Source organism: Eubalaena glacialis, chromosome 3 (genome assembly GCF_028564815.1).
Source record: "Eubalaena glacialis isolate mEubGla1 chromosome 3, mEubGla1.1.hap2.+ XY, whole genome shotgun sequence".
Taxonomy (NCBI): Eukaryota; Metazoa; Chordata; class Mammalia; order Artiodactyla; family Balaenidae; genus Eubalaena; species Eubalaena glacialis.
The window spans coordinates 77,172,445-77,196,194 of NC_083718.1; the positions used below are offsets into that span (position 1 = coordinate 77,172,445).

Consider the following 23,750-nt stretch of genomic DNA (forward strand, 5'->3'; position numbering starts at 1 on the left):
TGCTACAGATTTCAAAAAGTTGAAAGTAGAAATTGAATGTTTACCATTTGAGGCCACATTTCAAGAATATTGAAGAATGGAAATGGGTGTTATCTCAAGTAGACAGCTCTTGAGATGAGGTTTGTTGAAGAAATTAGCTATGTCAGAAGTTTGGATTGTTCTCCTCTGGGAAGAAGTCCCAGTAATGGGTCTGTTAAGGGAGCCGAAGAGAAGATAGTGAATGTACTTCACTATTTTGAACTTTTTTGTTTGTTTGTTTTTTGTTTGTTTGTTTTGGCTGCACCGCACGGCATGTGGGGGATCTTAGTTCCCCAATCAGGGATTGAACCCACGCCCCCTGCAGTGGGAGCATGGAGTCTTAACCACTGGACCGCCAGGGAAGTCCCTCGAACAGTTTTAGAAAGAGATAGATAGGAGCTCTTGCATCTTTCTTTAGTCTCTCTAAATTTCTTTTTCCCTTCTTTTTCCTTAATGTTAGTCTATCACTGTACCTTTCTGCATTTCTGTCACTGTGCTCTTTTTGGTAACATTATGTTTACATTTTTCATCCCACTCCTTACCCCTTCAAAGGTCTAAGGAAAAAAAACTTGTCCCCTGGTGCAGTGGAGTCGGATGTGAGAGGAATAACTGGGGTTGATCTGTTTGGAACTACGGATGCAGTGGTGAAGCATGTACTGGAGGTACTTATCACTATAGCTAGTGGCTAGATGTGGGCTCTTCTCCAGGGAAACAGTGACACTATGCCGTTCATTTATTCATTCCTTCAACAAAGACTTATGCAGGGTTTACGGAGTGCCAGGCACTGTTTGAGGCACTGAAAATAGAATATTGGGTGAGCCAACAGAGAAATGAAGCTTATGTGCTACCTGAGGGAGAGTCATGTTACCTTATAAACATGAAAGCTGGCATAGGCTCCATCACCATCCCAAAGCAGAGCCCATTGTCAAGCCTCTTGAAGGGGAAGGGGAGGATGATAAATCAAAGTTATTGAGAACCAACCATGTGTAAATAACTTGCATGCATGGTGGAAAAATAGAAAAGCGTAAGGGAAACAAACTAGATTTTTAAAAAATATCTAATCCTTACCGCTATCTACTGGTAGAGATATTATTAACCTCATTTTGCAGATGAAAAAATTGAGATTTACGGAAATTAAGTGGTTTACCAAAGTCTACACATGTCTAGTAAATTGAAGAACTAGGCTTTGAACTTGGATCTATCTGACTCCAAACCGAGGTGCTTTTCACCGCAGAATGGTACCTCTCAAAAATACTGCTAATTCGAAACTACCTTATCTGTGATTCTGTTATGATACAGAGTATAAACTTATAAATAGGGTAAAAGATATCTTAAAATCAGCAGTTCTTAAACTTTTTGGTCTGAGGACCTTTTTTACTCTTAAAACTTATTTAGGACCCCAGAGAGTTTTTGTTTATGTGCATTATATCTGTCAATTTTTATCATATTTGAAATTAAAACCAAGAACTCTTAAAACATGGACTATATAAGGATAAAGTCTATTAGCCATCAAAGCAGTGACATCATCACATGTCATGTAACCTCTGGAAAACTCTACAGTCATGAGAGAATAAGAGTGAAAGGGGCAAATAACGTTTTAGTATTATTATGAAGATCATTTTTGACCCTGCAGATTTCCTGAAAGGTTCTTGGAGCTCATCTAAGAGTTTCTTGAGCACACTTTGAGAATTTCTTCATTAAGTTATAAAATTGGTCTTTATTCTTGAGATGCTAATAACTAGTTGGAGAAATAAAATATAAGTAGACAAGTAACAAAATAAGGTAGTATATCCCAAATGCAAATGAAGCTGAATTTGGGAGTAGAAGAATTTGGGAATTCCCATGAGAATTTGGGAATAATATTAGATAGATTGATGTAGTAATTCTCATGGTCAAATCTTAGAGCAGCAGTCCCTTGAGTCTTTTCACATGAAGAGTAAAAATCAGCGACATCGTTTATAACCGCTAGCATGGTCCATTGGTTTGCTTTGAGTAACAGATATAAAGAACGACTTTTTTAGTTTAGAAGAACCACCTTTTTTTGTACAGGGTCATGATCGTGGAGTTAACTGGGCTGCCTTCCACCCCACTATGCCCCTCATTGTATCTGGGGCAGATGACCGTCAAGTGAAGATCTGGCGCATGAACGGTGAGTGAACCAGTGACACTATCACCATACCTAAAATATTGGCTGATGGCCAGCAAGGTGAAGTAGCCAGGTTTTCCAGACTTAGTGACCCATTTTCCTACCTTAGGTTGTTAGGCTAATCCTGGGAGCATGACAATTGCCTTATTCCCTTTTTTTCCTTTGATGGCATCCTGATTTTGAGGAGTATGAACATAATTAAAAATAAGAATTCATTTATTCAACAAATATTTATTGAGTACCTACTTTGTACTAACCATTGTTCAGTGTTCTGAAGATAACAGTGGTGACTGAACCATATAACATTCCTGCCATATGAAGATTCCATTTATTCTATAGTGGCAGCTAGTGACAGAGCAGGGTAAGGAGATAAAGAATGACAGAGAAGAGGTGTTATAATTGATAGGAGGGTGAGAATGAAATAACAAAGAAATATGTAAAGATTCAGAGTCTTGGGCTTCCCTGGTGGCGCAGTGGTTGAGAATCTGCCTGCCAGTGCAGGGGACACGGGTTCGAGCCCTGGTCTGGGAAGATCCCACATGCCGCAGAGCGGCTGGGCCCGTGAGCCACAATTACTGAGCCTGCGTGTCTGGAGCCTGTACTCCGCAACGAGAGGCCGCGATATTGAGAGGCCCGCGTACCGCGATGAAGAGTGGCCCCCGCTTGCCACAACTAGAGAAAGCCCTCGCACAGAAACGAAGACCCAACACAGCCATAAATAAATAAATAAATAATAAAAATTAAAAAAAAAAAGATTCAGAGTCTTAAATGAAGAAAATTGCCCTATTAGAAAGGAGTTGGTAACTTTACATTTTGTAGTAGTACCTAGCATTTGGTTAGAGGATGTCATAATTTGAAATCCCAAACTTAAAGTAGTAGGGAGTTGTGGTGACCTAATTCTTTTTTGTTCTTCAGAATCAAAGGCATGGGAAGTTGATACCTGCCGGGGCCATTACAACAATGTATCTTGTGCTGTCTTCCACCCTCGCCAAGAGTTGATCCTCAGCAATTCTGAAGACAAGAGTATCCGAGTCTGGGACATGTCTAAGCGGTAAGGGGGTTACAATGGTGTGTGACCAAACCAAGGGGAAAGCCCCTTTCTCTCTCTTACTCTCTCTCTTTTTAAAAATTAGATTAGAACACTTTTTGTTTCTCATCATCCTCAGCATGTAGAAAAATCAAATTATATATTATGAAAATGCGAAGGGACCTAGTGTTAGCCAACATTTACAAATCTTCCATGAAATAGAAATTTCTGTGTATGTTCTTTTTCTCCTCTAAATTTAAGCAGGTTCTTCTGTAGCTATAGAAATAAGAAATATTAAATGAAAACAGTACAGTAGAAAATTATGAGTGGGGGAAGTTGTAATATCAAAATAGTAGAGTCAGTTTGAAGTCCTCTTTTTTTTTTTTCGGTCATGCTGCACGTGGCATGTGGGATCTTAATTCCCAGACCAGGAATCGAACCCAAATCCCCTGCACTGGAAGTTTGGAATCTTAACCACTGGACCACCAGGGAAGTCCCTGAAGTCCTCTTTCTGTTCCTTGGTAGAATTTATCATGACTGTCTTTATTTAGAATATGCAGTTCACTGTCCTTGATTTAGCTTTTTAATCAGTGTGCTGGCCTACCACTTAATACTCTTGTATGTGATAGGCTGGAGTTTCCTTGGAAATTAATATTTTTCTTTGTGTACCTTTTACTTTCCTAGGACTGGGGTTCAGACCTTCCGCAGGGACCATGATCGTTTCTGGGTCCTAGCTGCCCACCCTAACCTTAACCTCTTTGCAGCAGGTAAAGGCCATTTCTTCTCTTTTTTCCTTTGGTTTGAAGTTTATAAGACTTGAGAGTGATTCTCCATTAGCTTTGTCTCCAGCAAGTACATAGTAGGATGACAAGGAAAAATAGAAGTCTGAGAGCCACCTAGTTGAAGCTTTTCTCCTTTTTAACTCCCTTACCTTCTTGGTATAGTGTTCTTTATCCACCAAAATTCATTTAATAATAAAGCCCATTCTCTCCCTTTTTTTTTTTTTTCTTTTGGCCATGCCGCACGGCTTGTGGGATCTTTGTTCCCCAACCAGGGATTGAACCTGGGCCCTTGGCGGTGAGAAAACTGAGTCCTAACCACTGGACCTCCAGGAAATTCCCCTAAAGCCCATTCTCTTTGATTAGTTCCTAGGAGACTTAGAGGCTAATACTGGACACTTGAGGTTCCTAGACTGAGGAGCTAGAAGCTGAGTTTTTTTCATTCATTTAGCAAATACATACTGAGTATCAACCCTAGTCTGGGTGCTGGTATTCTAGCAGTGCATAAAACAATGTCTCTTACTTTATAGAACTTTTTTTGAGTTATAATTAACTTAAAATATTTTATTAGTTTCACAACATAGTGATTTGATTTTTTTTTTTTAATATAAATTTATTTACTTATTTATATTTGGCTGCGTTGGGTCTTTGCTGCTGCGCGCGGGCTTTCTCTAGTTGTGGCGAGCGGGGGCTACTCTTGGTTGTGGTGCGCGGGCTTCTCATTGCCGTGGCTTCCCTTGTTGTGGAGCACAGGCTCCAGGAGCGCAGGCTTCAGTAGTTGTGGCACACGGGCTCAGTAGTTGGGCTCGCAGGCTCTAGAGCGCAGGCTCAGTAGCTGTGGCACACGGGCTTAGTTGCTCCACGGCATGTGGGATCTTCCCGGACCAGGGCTCAAACCTGTGTCCCCTGCATTGGCAGGTGGATTCTTAACCACTGTGCCACCAGGGAAGTGCCGATTTTTTTTTTTTTAATTTTAATTTTATTTTTTTGTCTTTGGCTGTGTTGGGTCTTCGTTGCTGCACACGGGCTTTCTCTAGTTGCGACAAGCGGGGGCTGCTCTTCAGTGTGATGTGTGGGCTTCTCATTGCAGTGGCTTCTCTTGTTGCGGAGCACGGGCTGTAGGCGCATGGGCTTCAGTAGTTGTGGCTCACGGACTCTAGAGCGCAGGCTCAGTAGTTGGGACGCACGGGCTTAGTTGCTCCACGGTATGTGGGATCTTCCCGGACCAGGGCTCGAACCAATGTGTCCCCTGCATTGGTAGGCAGATTCTTAGCCACTGCGCCACCAGGGAAGCCCGATTTGATATTTTTATACATAATGAAATGATCACTACAATAAGACCAGTTACTGTCTGTCACCATACAAAGTTCTTACAATATTATTGACTATATTCCCTATGTGTACATTACATCTTCATGACTTATTTATTTTATACCTATTTTATACCTGGAAGTTTGTACCTCTTAATCCCATTCACCTATTTCATCTGCCCCCCTACCTCTCCCTTCTGGCAACCACCGTTTGTTCTCTGTATCAAAAAGTCTGTTTCTATTTTGTTTTGTTTGTACATTTGTTTTTTAAATTCCACATATAAGTGAAATCATACAGTATTTATTTTTCTCTGACTTATTTTGCTTAGCATAATACCCTCCATGTCCATCCATGCTGTTGCAAATGCAAGATTTCATTCTTTCTTATGGCTGAGTAATATTTCATTGTATATGTATACAACATCTTCTCTATCCATTCATCTATTGATGGACACTTAGGTTACTTCCATATCTTGGCTGTTGTAAATAGTGCTTCAGTGAACATTGGGGTACATATATCTTTTTGAATTAGTGTTTTTGTTTTCTTTTGATAAATACCCAGGAGCGGGATTGCTGGATCATATATGGTAGTTCTATTTTTAATTTTTTTGAAGAACCTCCATATTGCTTTCCGTAGTGGCTGCAACAATTTAAATTCCCACTAACGGTACACAAGGGTTCCCTTTTCTCCAAAGCCATGTCAACACTTGTTTCTTGTCTTTTTGATAATAGCCATTCTGTTAGATGTGAGGTGGTATCTCATGGTTTTGATTTGCATTACTCTGATGATTAGTGATGAGAACCTTTTCATGTGCCTGTTGGCTATCTATATGTCTTCTTTGGAAAAATATCTATTCGGGTATTCTGCTTATTTTTAAGTTGGCTTATTTGATTTTTGATATTGAGTTGTATGAGTTCTTTATGATTTTTTTTTTTTTGGCCACACCACATGGCATGCGGGATCTTAGTTCCCCGACCAGGGATCGAACCTGGGCCCCCTGCAGTGGAAGTGTGGAGTGTTAACCACTGGACCACCAGAGAAGTCCCAGTTGTATGAGTTCTTCAGATTTTGGATATCAACCCTTTATTGGATATATTGTTTGCAAATATCTTCTCTCATCCAGTAGGTTGCCTTTTTGTTTTGTTGGTGGTTTCCTTTGCTGTACAAAAGCTTTTTAGTTTGATGTAGTCCCATGTGTTTATTTTCGTTTCCCTTGCCTGAGGCGACATACCCAAAAAAATATTGCTAAGACTGATGTCAAAGAGGTTACTGCCTACACTTTCTTCTAGGAGTTTCATGGTTTTAGGTCTTACATTTAAGTCTTTAATCCATTTTGCGTTTATTTTTGTACATGGTTTAAGAAAGTTGTTCAGTTTGATTCTTTTATATGTAGCTATCCAGTTTTCCCAACACCATTTATTGAAGAGACTGCCTTTTCCCTATTGTATATTTTTGCCTCTTTTGTCATAGATTAATTGACCATGTGAGCATGAATTTATTTCTGGGCTCTCTATTCTGTTCCATTGATCTATGTGTCTGTTTTTGTGCAGTATCATACTGTTTTGATTACTATAGATTTCTAATATAGTTTCCAGTCTGGGAGCATGATACCTCCAGTTTTGTTCTTCTTTCTAAAGATTGCCATGGTGATTTGGCAACTTTTGTGGTTCCATACAAATCTTAGGAGTATTTGTCTAGTTCTATGAAAAATACCATTGGTATTTTGATAGGGATTGCACTGAATCTGTAGGTTCCTTTGGGTAATATGGACATTTTAACAATATTGATTCTTCCAGTCCATGAGCATGGTATATCTTTCCATTTATTTGTGTTGTCTTCAATTTCTTTCATCAATGTCTTATAGTTTTCAGAATACAGGTCTTTTACCTCCTTGGTTAAATTTATTCCTAGCTTTTTTATTCTTTTTTGATGCAATTGTAAATGGGATTGTTTTCTTTATTTCTCTTTCTATATTGCAACAGATTTCTGTATATTAATTTTGTTTTCTCCAATTTTACTGAATTAATTTATTAGTTCTAATAGTTTTTTTGTGGAATCTTTTGGGCTTTCTATGTATAGTATCTTGTCATCTGTAAATAGTGACAGTTTTATTTCTTCCTTTGCAATTTAGATGCCTTTTCTTTTTCTTGCCTAATTGCTGTGGCTAGGACTTCCAATACTATGTTGAATGGAAGTGACGAGAGTGGGTATCCTTTTCTTGTTCCTGATCCTAGTGGAAAAGCTTTCAGCTTTTCACCATTGAGTATGATGTTAGCTGTGTGTTTGTCATGTACGGCCTTTATTATGTTGAGGTATTTTCCCTCCATACCCACTTTGCTGAGAGTTTTTATCATAAATGGATGTTAAATTTTGTCAAATGCTTTTTCTACATCTATTGATATGATCATATGATTTTTACCCTTCATTTTGTTAATGTGGTGTATCACATTGATTTATGGATGTTAAACCATCCTTGCATCCCTGGAATGAATTGTGCTTGATCATGGTGTATTATCCTTTTAATGTATCGTTGTATTTGGTTTGCTAGTATTTTGTTAAGGATTTTTGCATCTATGCTCATCAGGGATATTGGCCTATAATTTTTGGTTTCTTATGGTCTTTGCCCGGTTTTGGTATCAAGGTAGTGCTCTCCTCATTAAATGAGTTTGGAAGTGTTTTTTCCTCTTCAATTTTTGGAATAATTTGAAAAGGATAGATATTAACTCTTCTTTAAATGTTGGTAGAATTTACCTTTGAAGCCATCTGGACCTGGACTTTTGTTTTTTGGGAGTTTGTTGATTACTGATTCAATTTTGTTGGTAATTGATCTATTCAGGTTTTCTGTTTCTACATGACTCAGTCTTGGAAGATTGTATGTTTCTAGGAATTTATCCATTTAGGTTGTCTAATTTGTTGGCATATCATTGTTTGTAGTATTCTCTTATAATCAGTCCTTTGTATTTCTGTGCTGTCAGTTGTAATTTCTCCTCTTTCATTTCTGATTTTATTTGGGCTCTCTCTTTTTTTTTTTTTTTAAATTCCACACCTCTTTTTTTTTTTTTTAATTAATTAATTAATTTATTTATGGCTGTGTTGGGTCTTCGTTTCTGTGCGAGGGCTTTCTCTAGTTGTGGCAAGTGGGGGCCACTCTTCATCGTGGTGCGCGGGCCTCTCACTATCGTGGCCTCTCTTGTTGCGGAGCACAGGCTCCAGACGCGCAGGCTCAGTAATTGTGGCTCACGGGCCTAGTTGCTCCGCGGCATGTGGGATCGTCCCAGACCAGGGCTCGAACCCGTGTCCCCTGCATTGGCAGGCGGATTCTCAACCACTGCGCCACCAGGGAGGCCCTCTCTTTTTTTTTTTTAATGAGTCTGGCTAAAAGTTTGTAGATTTTATCTTTCAAAGAACCAACGCTTAGTTTCATTGTATTTTGTGTTGTTTTTTTAGTCTCTATTTCATTTATTTCTGCTCTAATCTTTATCATTTCTTCCTTATACTCACTGAGCTTTGCTTGTTCTTCATTTTGTTTTTTTTTAAATCTACTTTTAGATTGCTTGAGATTTTTCTTGTTTCTTGGGGTAGGCCTGTATCACTATGAACTTCCTCTTAGAACTGCTTTTGCTGTGTCCCATAGATGTTGGACACTTGTGTTTCCATTTTCATTTGTCTTCAGGTATTTTTGATTTCCTCTTTGATTTCTTTGTTGACTCATTTGTTGTTTAGTAGCATGTTGTTTAGTCTCCACATGTTTGTGTTTTTTCTAGTTTTCTTCTTGTAGCTGATTTCTAGTTTCCTATTTTTTGGCGAAAAAGGCACTTGAAATTATTTCAGTCTTAAATTTATCAAGCCTTGTTTTGTGGCCTAGCATGAGATCTGTCCTGGAGTATGTTCAATATGCACTTGAAAATAATGTATTTTGCCACTTTTGGATAGACTGTTCTCTATCTATTAATTCTATCTGGTCTAATGTGTCGTTTAAGGCCAGTGTTTCCTTGTTGATATGATCTGTCCATTGATGTAAGTAGGGTGTAATGTCCCCTAGTATTATTGTGTTATTGTCAGTTTCTCCCTTTATTTCTATTAATATTTGCTTTATATATTTAGGTACTCCTATGTTGGTTGTATAAATGTTTGCAAATGTCATATTCTCTTGTTGGATTGACCCCTTTATCATTATGTAATGCCCTTCTTTGCCTTTTGATATGATCTTTGTTTTAAAGTCTATTTTGTCTGATATGAGTAACGTCCTAGCTTTCTTTTCTTTTACATTTGCATGAAATATCTTTTTCCATCCCTTCACTTTCAGTCTATGTGTATCTTTAGATCTGACTTGAGTCTCTTGTAGGCAGTATATAGATAGGTCTCATTTTTTTTATCCATTCAGCCACTGTAAGTCTTTTGGTTGGTGCATTTATTCCATTTACCTTTAAAGTAATTATTGATAGGTATGTGCTTTTTGACATTTTGTTAATTTTTTTCTGGTTGTTTTTGTAGTTCTTCTCTGTTCTTGTCTTGTTCTCTTGGTTTCTTCCCTTGTGGTTTGATGGATTCCTTTAGTGTTACATTTGGATTTGTTTCTCTTTATTTGTTGTCTATCCATTGTAAGTTTTTGTTTGTGGTTACCATGAATTTCATAAATATTGAACTGTATATATATATTTGTCTATTTTAAGCTGATAGTCACTTAAGTTCAAAGGCATTCTAAAAGCACTACATTTTTACATGTACCCCATTTTATGTTTTTTATTTCATATTTCATATCTCTTTATTTTGTGTATACCTTAACTATTTTTTGTAATTATAGTTGATTATACTGCACTTGACCCTTTAACAACGTGGAAGTTAGGGACACTGACCCTCTGTGCAGTCTAAAGTGTGCATATAAGTTTACAGTTGACTCTCTGTACCTGTGGTTCCGTATCTGCAGATTCAACCAACAGTGGACTGTGTAGTATTATTGTACATATTTAGTGAAAGAGAACTGTGTGTAAGTGTACCAGTGCAGTTAAGATCCATGTTGTTTAAGGGTCAACTGTTCTCTGGTCTTTTAACTTTCATACTAGCTTTTTAAGTGGCTGATCCACTGCCTTTACTATGTATTTGCTTTTATCAGTGAGATTTTTCCTTTGATGTATTTTCTTTTTTTTTTTATCTTTTTAAATGTTTTTTAAATTTATTTTTGGCTATGTTGGGTCTTCGTTGCTGCACATGGGCTTTCTCTAGTTGCGGTGAGTGGGGGCTACTCTTCATTGTGGTACGTGAGCTGCTCATTTAAGTGGCTTCTCTTGTTGTGGAACATGGGCTCTAGGTGTGCGGGCTTCAGTAGGTGTGGCACATGGGCTCAGTGGTTGTGGCTCGCTGGCTCTAGAGCGCGGGCTCAGTAGTTGTGGCGCACGGGCTTAGTTGCTCTGCAGCATGTGGGATCTTCCTGGACCGGGGCTCGAACCTGTGTCCCCTGCATTGGCAGGTGGATTCTTAACCACTGCACCACCAGGGAAGTCCCTCATATATTTTCTTATTTCTAGTTGGTGCCTTTTCTTTTCTGCTTAAAGGAGACGTTGACATTTCATGTAAGGCTGGTTTAGTAGTGAACTCTTTTAGTTTTTGCTTGTCTGAGAAACTCTTTCTCCTTCAGTTCTGAATGATAACCTTGCTGGATAGATGCTAAGTGGTAAGTCTTTTCCGCTCAGCATTTTATATGTATCCTGCCATTCCTTTCTGGCCTATAAAGTTTCTGCTGAAAAATCAGCTGAGAGTCTTATGGGGTTTTCCTTGTATGTGATTAGTTGTTTTTCTCTTGCTGCCTTTAACACATTATTGACCAGAGATGTATTAATACATCTTTTGTTACCTGAATGTTATTGACTGGAGATGTATCAATACGTTTTTAGAGAGTGATACAATTAACATCACCATACAAAGTTGTTAGAGCTTAAAATTGATCAAGGGTTCATTATACAACTTATGAATGTCGTTATCATTTGCATTTTGCTCCATTAGGTTTTTGTTCCAACCTTGTGTATATTATAAACACAAGTTTGTTACCATAAAATTTTCAAAAATGATGCATCGCGAGATTTTGAGTGAAGAAGAATTTTTCGGTGAATTTTATGCAGATACTTTCTCTGATTGTCCAAGTGACATATATACTAGTGTCTCAGAAGATGATAGTTCTTCAGAATATAGTTCTGATTCAGACAATGTGAATGTTCGACCAACAAAAAGACAAAAAAACTTAGTGATTGATTCTGATATGGAAAGTGAAAATGAAACTCATGGTGCTGGAGAATGCTCCCTTGCTGCTGCAGAAGAGTGGATTGCAGACAACATTTCACAAAAATTAGAAGACTTTACAGGTGTGTCAGGTGTAACTATTAAATGTAATAACCTGCAAAGTGTTAGTGAAATAACAGAATTAATTTTTGGTAACGACTTTTTCGAGTTGGTTGCTTCTCAAACAAACTTGTATCACAACAGAATGAAAAAGCATATAAAAAGTATGATAAGACTTTAAAATGGACTGATGTAACCAATAGTGACATGAAGAAGTTTCTTGGATTAATATTTTTTTTCAGAGGTATGAAGCTTCCTTTATTTTTTTTTTAATTTAATTTTATTTTTTTTTATACAGTAGGTTATTAGTTATCTATTTTATACATATTAGTGTATATATGTCAATCCCAATCTCCCAATTCATCCTACCACCGCCCCCCCGCCCACCACTTTCCCCCTCTTGGTGTCCATACGTTTGTTCTCTACATCTGTGTCTCTATTTCTGCCTTGCAAACTGGTTCATCTGTACCATTTTTCTAGATTCCACATATATGCATTAATATATGATATTTGTTTTTCTCTTCTGACTTACTTCACTCTGTATGACAGTCTCTAGGTCCATCCACATCTCTACAAATGACCCAATTTAGTTCCTTTTTATGGCTGAGTAATATTCCATTGTGTATATGTACCACATCTTCTTTATCCACTCGTCTGTCGATGGGCGTTTAGGTTGCTTCCATGGATTAATAATTTTGATGGGACAAATAAGAAAGTCATACTGGAAAGGATGTTGGTCGACTGATCCCTTACTTGAAACACCTATCTTGCCAAAGATTATGACGAGAAGAAGGTTCGAAAAAATAATGACGTTTCTTCACTTTAACAATAACTCAGAAACTCTACTTCCTGCAGACAGAGGTTCAAAAGTTAAACCTCTTTTAGATTATTTTCTACCAAAATTTCCATCGATCTATATACCCAAACAAGAGCTATCACTTGATGAGGCAGTGATAAAGTGGAGAGGATGACTCAGATTCAAAACCTATAATCCCAGAAAACTTACAAAATAAGTTTGGTCAGGATGGTTAACGAAAGTGAAACTGGGTATATATGCAACCTTGAGATTTACATGGGTGAAGGATAGAAACTGCAAGAAACAACTTTATTGGTCCTACAACCTTATCTTGGTTCATGGCACTGTATTTACCAAGACAATTATTACAACAGTGTGTCCACATCTGAAATATTGTTGAAAAATAAAACCAGAGTTTGTGGGACTATAAGAGAGAATCATGGTCTACCAAACCAATTAAGAGAAACCTAAAAATCTACAGAGGGGAGAAATGACATTCTTATGGACGGGAAAAGTGATTTTTCTTATATGGAAAGACAAAAGGCTAGTCTGCATGGTGACAACTATTCATTATGCCTCCATAGCATCTACAGGAAAAGAAGACAGGAGGACTGGCCATCAGATGACTAAGCCCACTTGTATATTAGAGTATAATAAATGTATGAAAGGAGTTGATTGATCCAGTCAATACCTGGCAAACTGCAATATCCTCTGGAAAACTCGAAAATGGTATAAGAAAGTGGGTTTCTATTTGAGTAATTGCAGTTTATTCAATGTGTTTAAAATTTATTGTAGCCTTAATGCACAGAATAAAATGACTTACAAGCAATTTTTGTTAGCAGTAGCTAGAGAATGGGTAATTGACCATTCTGGTGAGTATAGTGGTAGTCCTGCACCTGGTCCTTCTTGTGTTTCTAAAAGAGCCCCCCACAAAGATCCACCTTGTCAACTATCAGGTAAAATAAAAGAACATGTTCTAGAGGAAATAATACCCACAGGACTAAAAAAAAATGCCATAGGGCTTCCCTGGTGGCGCAGTGGTTAAGAATCTACCTGCCAGTGCAGGGGACATGGGTTTGAGCCCTGGTCCGGGAAGATCCCACATGCAGAGCAACTAAGCCCGTGCGCCACAACTACTGAGCCTGCGCTCTAGAGCCCTCAAGCCACAACTACTGAACCTGCGTGCCACAACTACTGAAGCCCAAGCACCTAGAGCCTGTGCTCTGCAACGAGAAGCCACCTCAATGAGAAGCCTGCGCACTGCAACAAAGAGTAGCCCCCACTTGCCGCAACTAGAGAAAGCCCGTGTGCAGCAACGAAGACCCAATGCAGCCAAAAATAAATAAAATTAAAAAAAAAAAAAATGCCGCCAGAAAGTGTAGAGTCTGCTCTTTCAGGGGAAAGCACAGTGAAACACGATATATTTGTAATAGATGTTCTGTTCCCTTGCACAGAGGTGCCTGCTGTACTGCCTATCACACTCTAATGAAATATTAGAATGCTTTAGTTAGACATGTACAAAGTTTCAAAGAAGTACATTAAGTGCAAAAACAGTTGTTAATAGTTATACTCAAACGCGGGTGTTTCAGTATTCACTTATATAACAATTCGCTGGCCACAGGCATCAGTTTCTGCAAAAATCCCCTGGCCAATAATGTGTTAAGATTCTCTCCTTATCTTTAACTCTTGCCATTTTAATTATAATATGTCATGGTGAGGATCTCTTTGGGTTCATCTTATTTAGGAATCTCTGTGCTTCTTGGACCTGGATATCTACTTCCTTCCTCAGGTTAGGAAAGTTTTCAGCCATTGTTTATTCAAATAAGGTTTCTGTCCCTTTCGCTCTTCTCCTTTGGGAATCCTATAATGTGAAAGTTAGTATGCTTGATGTCGTCCCAGAAGTCCCTTAACTCTCCTCATTTAAAAAAAAATTTTCTTTTTGCTGTTACAATTGGGTGATTTCCACTATTCTGTCTTACAGATTGCTCATGTGTTCTTCCATATCATCTAATCTGCTGTTGATTCCCTCTAGCATATTTTTTCTGTTTTTGTATTCTTCACTTTTGATTGGTTCTTTCTTATATTTTCTAAGTCTTTGTTGAAGTTCTCACTGAATTCTTCCATTCTTCTCCCAAGTTTGGTGAGCATCCTTATGACTGTTTCTTTGAACTCTTTATCAGATAAATTACTTATCTCTGTTTCATTAGGGGTTTTTTCTGGGGGTTTATTTTGTTGTTTCTTTTGGAACATATTCCTCTGTCTCCCTTTTGTTTGACTTTTGCTTTTTGTATCTATGAATTTAAGCAAAACGGCTACCTCTCCAAGGAGTGGCCTTGGGTGAAAGCTTTCCTGTGTAGATTGTTTGCACCTGGCAGCTTTGACAGGCTTGCTGGGGCTGGAGTGCATCTGGGCAGGCATAGTCCTTGGGGAGTGTGGTCTCTTGGTGGAGTGCCTGGGGCTGGAGTGGGCGTGGGGCAGTCCCTGGAAAGCGCTACACCTGAGGCCATGGAACTTTTATTTGTAGTGAAGGGAGGTAGACCCATAAAACAATAAATATATAAAACAATGTATGGTGAAAACTGCTTTAAAGGAGAGTTAAGCAAAAGTAAGTGGGTAGAGAGGGATGAATGTGGGGACTGCTGCTTTATACTGGGTGTTCAGGAAAGTGAAGGGGAATGATAAATACATTGACAGTGGGAACAGCAAATGCAAAGACCGTGATATGAGAAATGTTTAACATGTTTGAGGAACATCAAAGTGGCCAGTTGGAGCACAGTAAGAGGCTAAATAGTAGGAGGTAAGACCAAGCCAGATTGGGCATTGCCTTGTAGGCCATTAGAATTTAAGACTTGATTCTGAAAGAATGGAAAGCCATTGGAAGGTGTTGGGTGGGGAAGTGACATGATCTGATTTATGTGTGGAGTGTATACTAGGAGGACAAAGATTGAAGGTTTTTCTGAGTGATGGATAATGTTAGTAGGGAAAAGCAAAACATTTTTAAAAAACAGAACCAGAAAGGCTTTTTAAACTAGCATCCATTTGTTCAGCACTTACTTTTTATGTTTGTTATTTGATAGTGACTGGGGAAGGATGGAAATTATTGTAATTTCTGTTTTCAGGGAGCTCAGTGTATACTGGGGATGATATACCTAAACAATTACAGTGCAGAATGGTACGTGCTGTGACGGAGGTTTGTACAACAGTTAGGAGAACACAGAGGATGGTTTGTCTAATGTGGCAGTATGATAGAGTGAGTATTGGTAAAGGATTTACAGGTGTTTACTTGAATAAAGATTCCAAGAATTGTGACAATTTAGGCAAATAAAGAATGCATTTAGGTGTCTTAACTTTGTTTTTAGCATTCATATACAGTCGTCATCTTTGTGTATCTCCTGTTTCCAGTTTTCTTTCTTGCCTACAGCTAATTCTTTCCTCCTTTTTCCCTGTGGCCCAGGCCATGATGGTGGCATGATTGTATTTAAATTGGAACGGGAACGGCCAGCCTATGCTGTTCATGGCAATATGCTTCATTATGTCAAGGACCGATTCTTACGTCAGTTGGATTTCAACAGCTCCAAAGATGTAGCTGTGATGCAGTTGCGGAGGTAAATCAGACTTGTTTCTTCCCTCCAAACTGTCTCATCTGTTACCATGAAACAATACTCACAAACTGGAGTCTGTTCTTTTAACAACGTTTTGGATCTCATCTCCTGTCACAGGTAGAATCCCCAGGAGCATGGTGGTGGCCATGAGGCCAATGGGGGCTTCCCTGTTGACAATGCTAGAGACGCTGTGGAAAGGAAATCATACTGCCAAGTTTACCAGGTGTCTTGAAAACCAGGGAAAGTTTCCTGGTTGAGAGTAGCCCAGCTTGGTGACAGGCCTCTTTGCCTTTATTTAGCATTTCTTTTCTATACCTCTCCCTTTGCTTTTCAGCAAAATGCATGCAGCTCTAAACCAGAATATATGTCTCTGGAAACTCTTAACTCTGAAGATATGATAATATCTAGGGTGCCTGGCAAAAGGAACTATCCTCTTGGAAAGCCAGATGTATCAGCATGCTGAAACATTCATGGTGGCAGGCTTTGGCATAAGGGTTTGATAACCACCCTCCAGCGTTACTACAATAAAAAAATGGGTTTATGTTATCACTCCAAGGGACAGGAGAAACTAGCCAGAGACAAATCACATCATGTTACTCTGTGGTATCCACTGCAATTATGTGTAGGAATTTGTACCCAAGAAGAATCAATCCCACTCACTACAGTGAGTGCTAACTATACCTTCTGTTGAATAAGTAGACTTGTACTAGGTGTGCTTTTTTAAAACTCTGTGCTCAAAGCTGAAATAGGGGAGTCCCTAAGCCTTAAAGGAAGGAAGAAATAGATGCAACATTCATTTATTTTTATTCCGGATTATAAAAATGATAAATGTATCTGTAAAGATGAGGTAAGTAGGAGGTGTAGTAGTAATTCCTTTTTCCCTATTGTCATTATGTCTTTTTACTAATTTCTCTGTTTTTTGTATATATATCTCTAGTGGTTCCAAGTTTCCAGTGTTCAACATGTCGTACAATCCAGCAGAAAATGCAGTCCTACTGTGTACAGTAAGTAAACCTCCTAGGATCTCCTCATTTCCCATAGCTCTCTTTCTCATGCCCTTAGAGGATCTCTAATGGCTTCTTAGAAACTATTTAATGGTCATTTTGAGAGAGCTGAAACAGTAAACAGAGGCTCAAACCAGGTAGGCTTCAGCTGTCATAAACATGTTAAGGGTTTGTGTACTTACATCTTTCATAAGGCTAACAACTTCTAAACTTAATGGAGCATCTGGATGAATCACCCAAATCACTGAAAGTAATTTGAAAGAATGTTTGGGACTATATCCTATTCAAAGGAGATGCTTATCTTGATTCCCTCCATTTGGGTGAAAATAGTAGAGCTGATTTTGAGAGGAGTTCCTTTCAGTGGTGTTACCTTTGGGGTCATCAAGTAGCCCTCCTTATTTCTTGCCATACAATTAAAAAAAAAAAAAGAAAGAAATGACATTCTAATTTTAGTGCCTTCATTGCCAAGTCAGAAGAATGAAAACCTGTCTTTCCCGATATGACTTCTGGTGTCTGATCCCAGTTCTTCTTCAATATCTAACAGTCCCATATTTTCCTCCTGGCACTTTCCTTTAATGTTTTTTCTTTGATGTCTTTTTTTTACCTTCAAACAGACTTTTAAGTTGATGAATATACTCAGGTGGGGCACTGGAATATTGGGGTCTTAGTCTGTTAATTTGTGGAATAGAGAGCAGTCCTTGCTTTCATTCAAAAGATATCTACATCTTTGGAAGATAAAAGAAAAATAAGGTGACATGAATGCTGAATTCTTTGGCAACGAGCCCTATAATTTTTAGCTGTAGAAACGTTCAAATGCCTTCTGAGTGAAAGGTGTGAAAAGTATAGTTTCAGGTTGCTGTCTGTATAATGGTCCTGTTTTCTATGTCAGAGTAAACTGGTATCTTGGGTGGTCTTACTAACAATTCCTCCCTTTCCTCTACAGAGAGCCAGTAATTTAGAGAATAGTACCTATGACTTGTACACCATCCCCAAGGATGCCGACTCCCAGAATCCTGATGGTAGGCATTCGCTTTGTATACCCGACTCTGCTCCTAGCTCTCCTCACCCAAATCATCACTCCTCTTCAAGTTTTTCACATTCCGTCCCCAGGCCATGGCCACATCACTCATGTCTGTTGGCAGGTGCTGCTGACAATTGCATCAGAGGCAACCGTGATGTGAAATATTCATGTTCCTCCTCCATTTTATTACTCCAGCTAGATATATATATTTTATAATTTGGTTATTAGAAACTCTCCATTTTCTCTTTCAGCACAGCATGTTATCCTGGTTTATTGTCAGCTGATGTGACTTTCACCCTGGTAGTTTCATTTATTTAAAAACGTGGTTCCAATCTTGCAGTGTCTCATCCTGGGACTAGGGATTTATGCTCTCCCATCCATATCCAGATCCGATTTGCTTCCTTTTGCATGTCAGAAAGATGAGGCTGTTAACAGCCCCTCACCCCACCAGGGATCCCGGATCCAGCTGAGACCCCTGCCTGCCTCTTCCATCACCAACGTCCCTTTTTAGTCCTTTCTGCTAGAACTTGCTGACAAAACATTCTCAGAATAGATGTGAGTCTCACTTATGCTCCTTTTAGTGTACTTCCTCCAGTTGGTTTCTAGGTCAGAGGTTTGTTCCTCAGGTCCCCACTCTTAGTACCATACTTTCATGATATTTTAGACCGAATCAGCAGATTCTGAGAAATATTTTGCTAGCTCTGTCCTATTGTGGGTGCCACTGTGTCATTATTGCTGCTAATATCATCACTCTCCTATAAGTGTGGTCATGGTGAGAAGAGAGAAAACCTGTAGGTCTTTGATATCCATAAATCAAAGTCTCCCCTATAAATTAATCAGTCAAGCCATTTCTGACCAATTTTTTTTATTTGGTCCTGCTTACCCATCCCCTTGCTTCTTTTCCCCATCTGTTTACAATTAATAGAGTCTAAAATATTTTGGTTTTGTCTTATAACCACTTTTATTTTACCTTCTCCATTTTTTGAGGGAGATAATAATTATTAAAGGAATAAAGGTACAACACAGAGGAAGAGAAAGAGCAAAGGCTTGAATAGTGTGGTTCTTCGGCCCCTGGAAAATGGGAGTGTTGGTTGTGATAATAATTAATTTTGTAAATTGCCTGACACCCCTGGTTGTCAGGGGGTGGCCTGGCAAGGCTGGCCAGCACGTATTGTCCAGTTTCCTGCTGATACTAATAGATAAAAAAATATTTCCGCGCATCCTTCTGTGTATCTCCTTTGAAGTTTCCCAGAGTGTGGAGTGCCCATTCGGAATTCTAATCAGCCAGTGAAGTGTTTGGGAACTGAGAAACACGTTGTAACTTTGTTGCGTGATTGATTGACATTTATGGAGCATCAGCTTGGTGCTAAATACTGCCTAGCATAGAGCTGCGGGGATTTAGTTAGGAGCGCTCTGTCCCACCCTACTCTACTAGGAGGTCTGCATTTGCATGTTAAAAGCAGCAGAGCAGCTGCGTCCTGGAGAGGGGGCTCTGTCTCTACTCCAGCTTGTTGAGATAGGAGGTCCAAGACACTCACAGGCTGCTTGCTTTGTGCTGCAGCTTGGCCAGCGAGGCCCTGCTCGTTAGCTTGATGGAATGTGCTGTCTCCCAAGATGGGGGCGGTCCTTCTGCCAGTATATGGTGTTGGCTGAAATGCAGTCACTTGGCCTAGAGAAAAGAGGCTTGGCAGGGGTGGAGGTTGGAGTTTGGAGGGGACTGGTGGGGAAAAGTCACTGACAATAGCCTCAGGTTATGGCTGAATAAGTTAGGAAGCAGCTGAACTGGCAAAGCCAACATGGCAGCCAGCAAGACTGGCAGCTTCATGGCACCTGACTCTGTCACCTGCCAGTAGCTTACTACATGCTCCTGCCCTTTGGTTTTGTTCTTCTCAGCTCCTGAAGGGAAACGATCCTCAGGCCTGACAGCTGTTTGGGTTGCTCGCAATCGGTTTGCTGTCCTAGATCGGATGCATTCGGTGAGTTAAGACTAAAAAGGGAAATTAATTTGGAGAGTGTGGTGGCAGTGGCCTGTGTATTGCAGAATAAAGAGCATTTTTTTTCCCCTTACTCTCCCCCGGGCAGCTGTGGTCCTCGTGTATTAGCTGCTTTCTCCTTAGCTCTACCCCAAACCCCTTGGGAAAAAAAGGCCTTAAAATTGATTTGATTGGGTGGATGATCACTTTGGCTCTGGGCTTAAGAACCAAGCTAAAGTCACTCTTGATAACACAGGAGCCGAAAAACATCAAATTTGAAATAGGTGAGCTGGGAAGTCCCTGACGGTCCAGTGGTTAGGACTTGGCGCTTTCACTGCTGGGGCCCGGGTTCGATCCCTGGTCTGGGAACTAAGATCCTGCAAGCCACGTGGCAAGCCCCCACCCCGCCCCCCACCAAAAAAATGAAATAGGTGAGCTAGATAAGGAGTAGATCCTCTTCCTTATCCTACTACCTCTGATGGTACTTAAAATGTAATGGGTCCTAAAAAAGTTAAGCAAAGCTCTCTCAAGAAAATATTTAACAAAAATTTAAGCCTCAGAAGTGCTGTATTCTCTCTCTGGTTGACCGAGGAATTCAGATTTTAGTTGGACTTCTCAGGATATTTCAATTGGAAAAAAAAAAGCTATCAAGACCCTTGGAGAGGATCTTAGTTGGAGTGGTCTACGTAGAGTGGTGATTGACCTGGACAGACAGAAAACAAAAATACTTTGTTTATTGAAACTAAGGAATAATTGCTGAGGGACATTGTCAGCTGACATCATCTTACATGTATTCCTCTTAACCCCACCTTTTATACTCATTTCAGCTTCTGATCAAGAATCTGAAGAATGAGATCACCAAAAAGGTACAGGTGCCCAACTGTGATGAGATTTTTTATGCTGGCACAGGCAACCTCCTGCTTCGAGATGCAGAATCCATCACGCTCTTTGACGTACAGCAGAAGCGGTAACATGTCAGATGCCCCTAAGCAGACAGGCATATAGTGGGGGAGAGTGGAAATCTTTAGTGGGAGCTTTTCTTCCCCCAAGTGAGTTTGACCTGTGGCTTAGCCACTTCTTGTGCTGTAACTCCAAGACTCTTTCTAACCACTTTTTTTCCTCTGTGATCACTCTCCATCCTGTACATACACACTAGCATTACAACAAGGGACTTATTTGTTTTCAGAGCATTTATCTGAACAAAGAATGCTCTTGGGACTTAGAATAATAGGGACACAGAAATGAATAACATAGTTCCTGTACTTAAAGGAGCTTATAGTCCATTGGTGAAAACAGACATACACAAGTCCCTAATAATACATGGGAATGAGGGGCAGGGAGTTGAGGAAGAGGGAAGTATACAATGTGAGCCAAATGTTTAAGTCACTGAACTGTAATACAGAAAATGTTTATTTGGTATTATTTTAAGAAATTTCAGTTTACATTAATTTGGAGATGAAAAGGAGGTAGGTCATAACCTGGAATAAGGGAATCAGGTCCACTCACATTTGCCCTTCTCTCTCTATCCCAGGACTCTGGCATCTGTGAAGATTTCCAAGGTGAAATATGTTATCTGGTCAGCAGACATGTCCCATGTAGCACTACTGGCCAAACATGGTAAGTCTTCATTATGTCCACCCTGATTTAGAGACCAGTCCCTCCCTCCCCATCCCTGCCAGTCTACTTCACTCACCCTGTCCAGCAGAGCACTCATGTCCTTTGCCTCTTACAGCCATTGTGATCTGTAACCGCAAACTGGAGGCTCTATGTAACATTCATGAGAACATTCGTGTCAAGAGTGGGGCCTGGGATGAGAGTGGGGTATTTATCTATACCACAAGCAACCACATCAAATATGCTGTCACCACTGGGTAAGTTGATTATCTGAGATACAGAGTGGGAGAAAGTGGCTTCTTAAAATCACTGTCCTGTCTCAGGAGACATACTGAAGTCCTCCTTGAACTGTCTTCGTGGAACAGCTTTGTCTGGCATATATGTGCTAGGAGCATCAAAACATTCTTTTTTCAACTCTTTTAAAATTGTGAAATATGACACAAATATAGAAAATTACATAGGTTATAAATATATGAAATAGCAAATAGATACATAATGAACATCTGTGTAACTGCCACCCAAGTCAAGAAATAGAACATTTCTGACACCCCAGAAGCCCTTTGCCATGTGGTCCCTACTGATCACAACCCTCTCTCTTCCTCAAAGATAACATTATTCTGACTTTTATGATAATTTCTTTCTTGCTTTTCTTTGCAATTTTACCACCCAGTATGTGTCTTAAAATAATGATTTAACTTTGCCTGGTTTTGAACTTCATGTAAATTAAATCATGCTGAATATATTATTTCATATTTTGCTTATTTTGCTCAATATACTGTTTGTAAGATTCATCCATGTTGTAGCTCTAGATTATTTGTTTTTGTTGTTGTATAATATTCTATTATATAAATATGCCACAGTTTATCAGTTCTATTCTAGAGGGATAGTTGGGTGATTTCTAGGTTTTGTCTATTATAAATGATGTTCTTTTAAACATTCTTCCATGTATTCTGGTTCATATGCACATACATTTCTCTCTAGAGCAGAATTGCTAGGTCATAGAGTGTGCTTATCTTCACATTTGCTAGGTAATGTGAAAGAGTGGTTTTACCAATTTGCATGCCCACCAGCGTTGTATAAAAGTTTCTTTGCTTGTCACGCTGGCCAGCACTTGCCTTTGTCAGACTCATTTTTGTCTGGTAGATGTGCGATGTATCTTGTAATTTCACTTTGCTATTCTCTGATTCCCCAGGAGATTGGACAACTTTTTATTTAGCCATCCATCAGGATTTCCTCTTCTATGAATTCTGTTCAAGTCTTTTATCCTTTATCTAAATGAGTTATCCTTATTCTTTTGTTATAGGAGTTCTTTATATATTTGAATATCAGTCCTTTGTCAGGGCTATGTGTTGCAAATATTATCTCCTCCCATTCTATAGTATGTCTTTTGATTCTCTTTTGATATCCGTTAATGAACAGAAGTTCTTAGTTTAATGTAGTTGAATTTATGAATCTTATTCTTTATGGATATCAGGTTTTGTATCCTGTTTAAGAAATCTTTGTTGACTCCAAGATCATAGAGGCATTCTTTTATATTTTCTTATGAAAACTTTATAGTTTTGCCTTTTATATCTAGGTCTATAATCTACCTGAAGTTGATTTTTTTGTATGGTGTGAGGTGTTGTGGGCTCAGCTTTACTTTTTCCATAAGGACACTCAGTTTTGTACCAGCATCATGTATTGAAAAAACCAGCCTTTCCCCATAGTTCTGCAGAGCCATCTTTGTGATATATGAATCACGTTTACAAAAATGCAAGGATCTGTTTTTTGTTTTTTGTTTTCATTTTTTTATTTTTGGCTGCATTGGGTCTTTGTTGCTGCACGTGGGCTTTCTCTAGTTGCAGTGAGCGGGGGCTACTCTTCGTTGCGGTGCGTGGACTTCTCATTGTGGTGGCTTCTCTTGTTGCGGAGCACAGGCTCTAGGCACGCGGGCTTCAGTTGTTGTGGCACGCGGACTCTAGAGTGCAGGCTCAGTAGTTGTGGCACATGGGCTTAGTTGCTCTGCAGCATGTGGGATCTTCCCGGACCAGGGACTGAACCCGTGTCCCCTGCATTGGCAGGCAGATTCTTAACTACTGCGCCACCAGTGAAGTCCCAAGGATCTGTTTTTTGTGGTCTATCTCTAA

At 39.3% G+C, this 23,750-nt stretch overlaps 1 protein-coding gene across 1 annotated transcript in view; it reads left to right on the plus strand.

The window, feature by feature from the left end:
• The window catches only part of COPA (COPI coat complex subunit alpha), a 50,695-nt gene that overhangs the window by 14,742 nt on the left and 12,203 nt on the right, over positions 1 to 23,750 (plus strand). Inside the window, exons 7-17 of the mRNA XM_061183215.1 lie at positions 571 to 680; positions 2,068 to 2,167; positions 3,080 to 3,215; positions 3,876 to 3,958; positions 15,865 to 16,015; positions 16,950 to 17,016; positions 17,960 to 18,035; positions 19,931 to 20,013; positions 20,838 to 20,977; positions 21,542 to 21,627; positions 21,743 to 21,881. Of these exons, the coding sequence (XP_061039198.1) occupies positions 571 to 680; positions 2,068 to 2,167; positions 3,080 to 3,215; positions 3,876 to 3,958; positions 15,865 to 16,015; positions 16,950 to 17,016; positions 17,960 to 18,035; positions 19,931 to 20,013; positions 20,838 to 20,977; positions 21,542 to 21,627; positions 21,743 to 21,881 (1,171 nt within the window). The remainder of the gene's footprint in view (positions 1 to 570; positions 681 to 2,067; positions 2,168 to 3,079; positions 3,216 to 3,875; positions 3,959 to 15,864; positions 16,016 to 16,949; positions 17,017 to 17,959; positions 18,036 to 19,930; positions 20,014 to 20,837; positions 20,978 to 21,541; positions 21,628 to 21,742; positions 21,882 to 23,750) is intronic.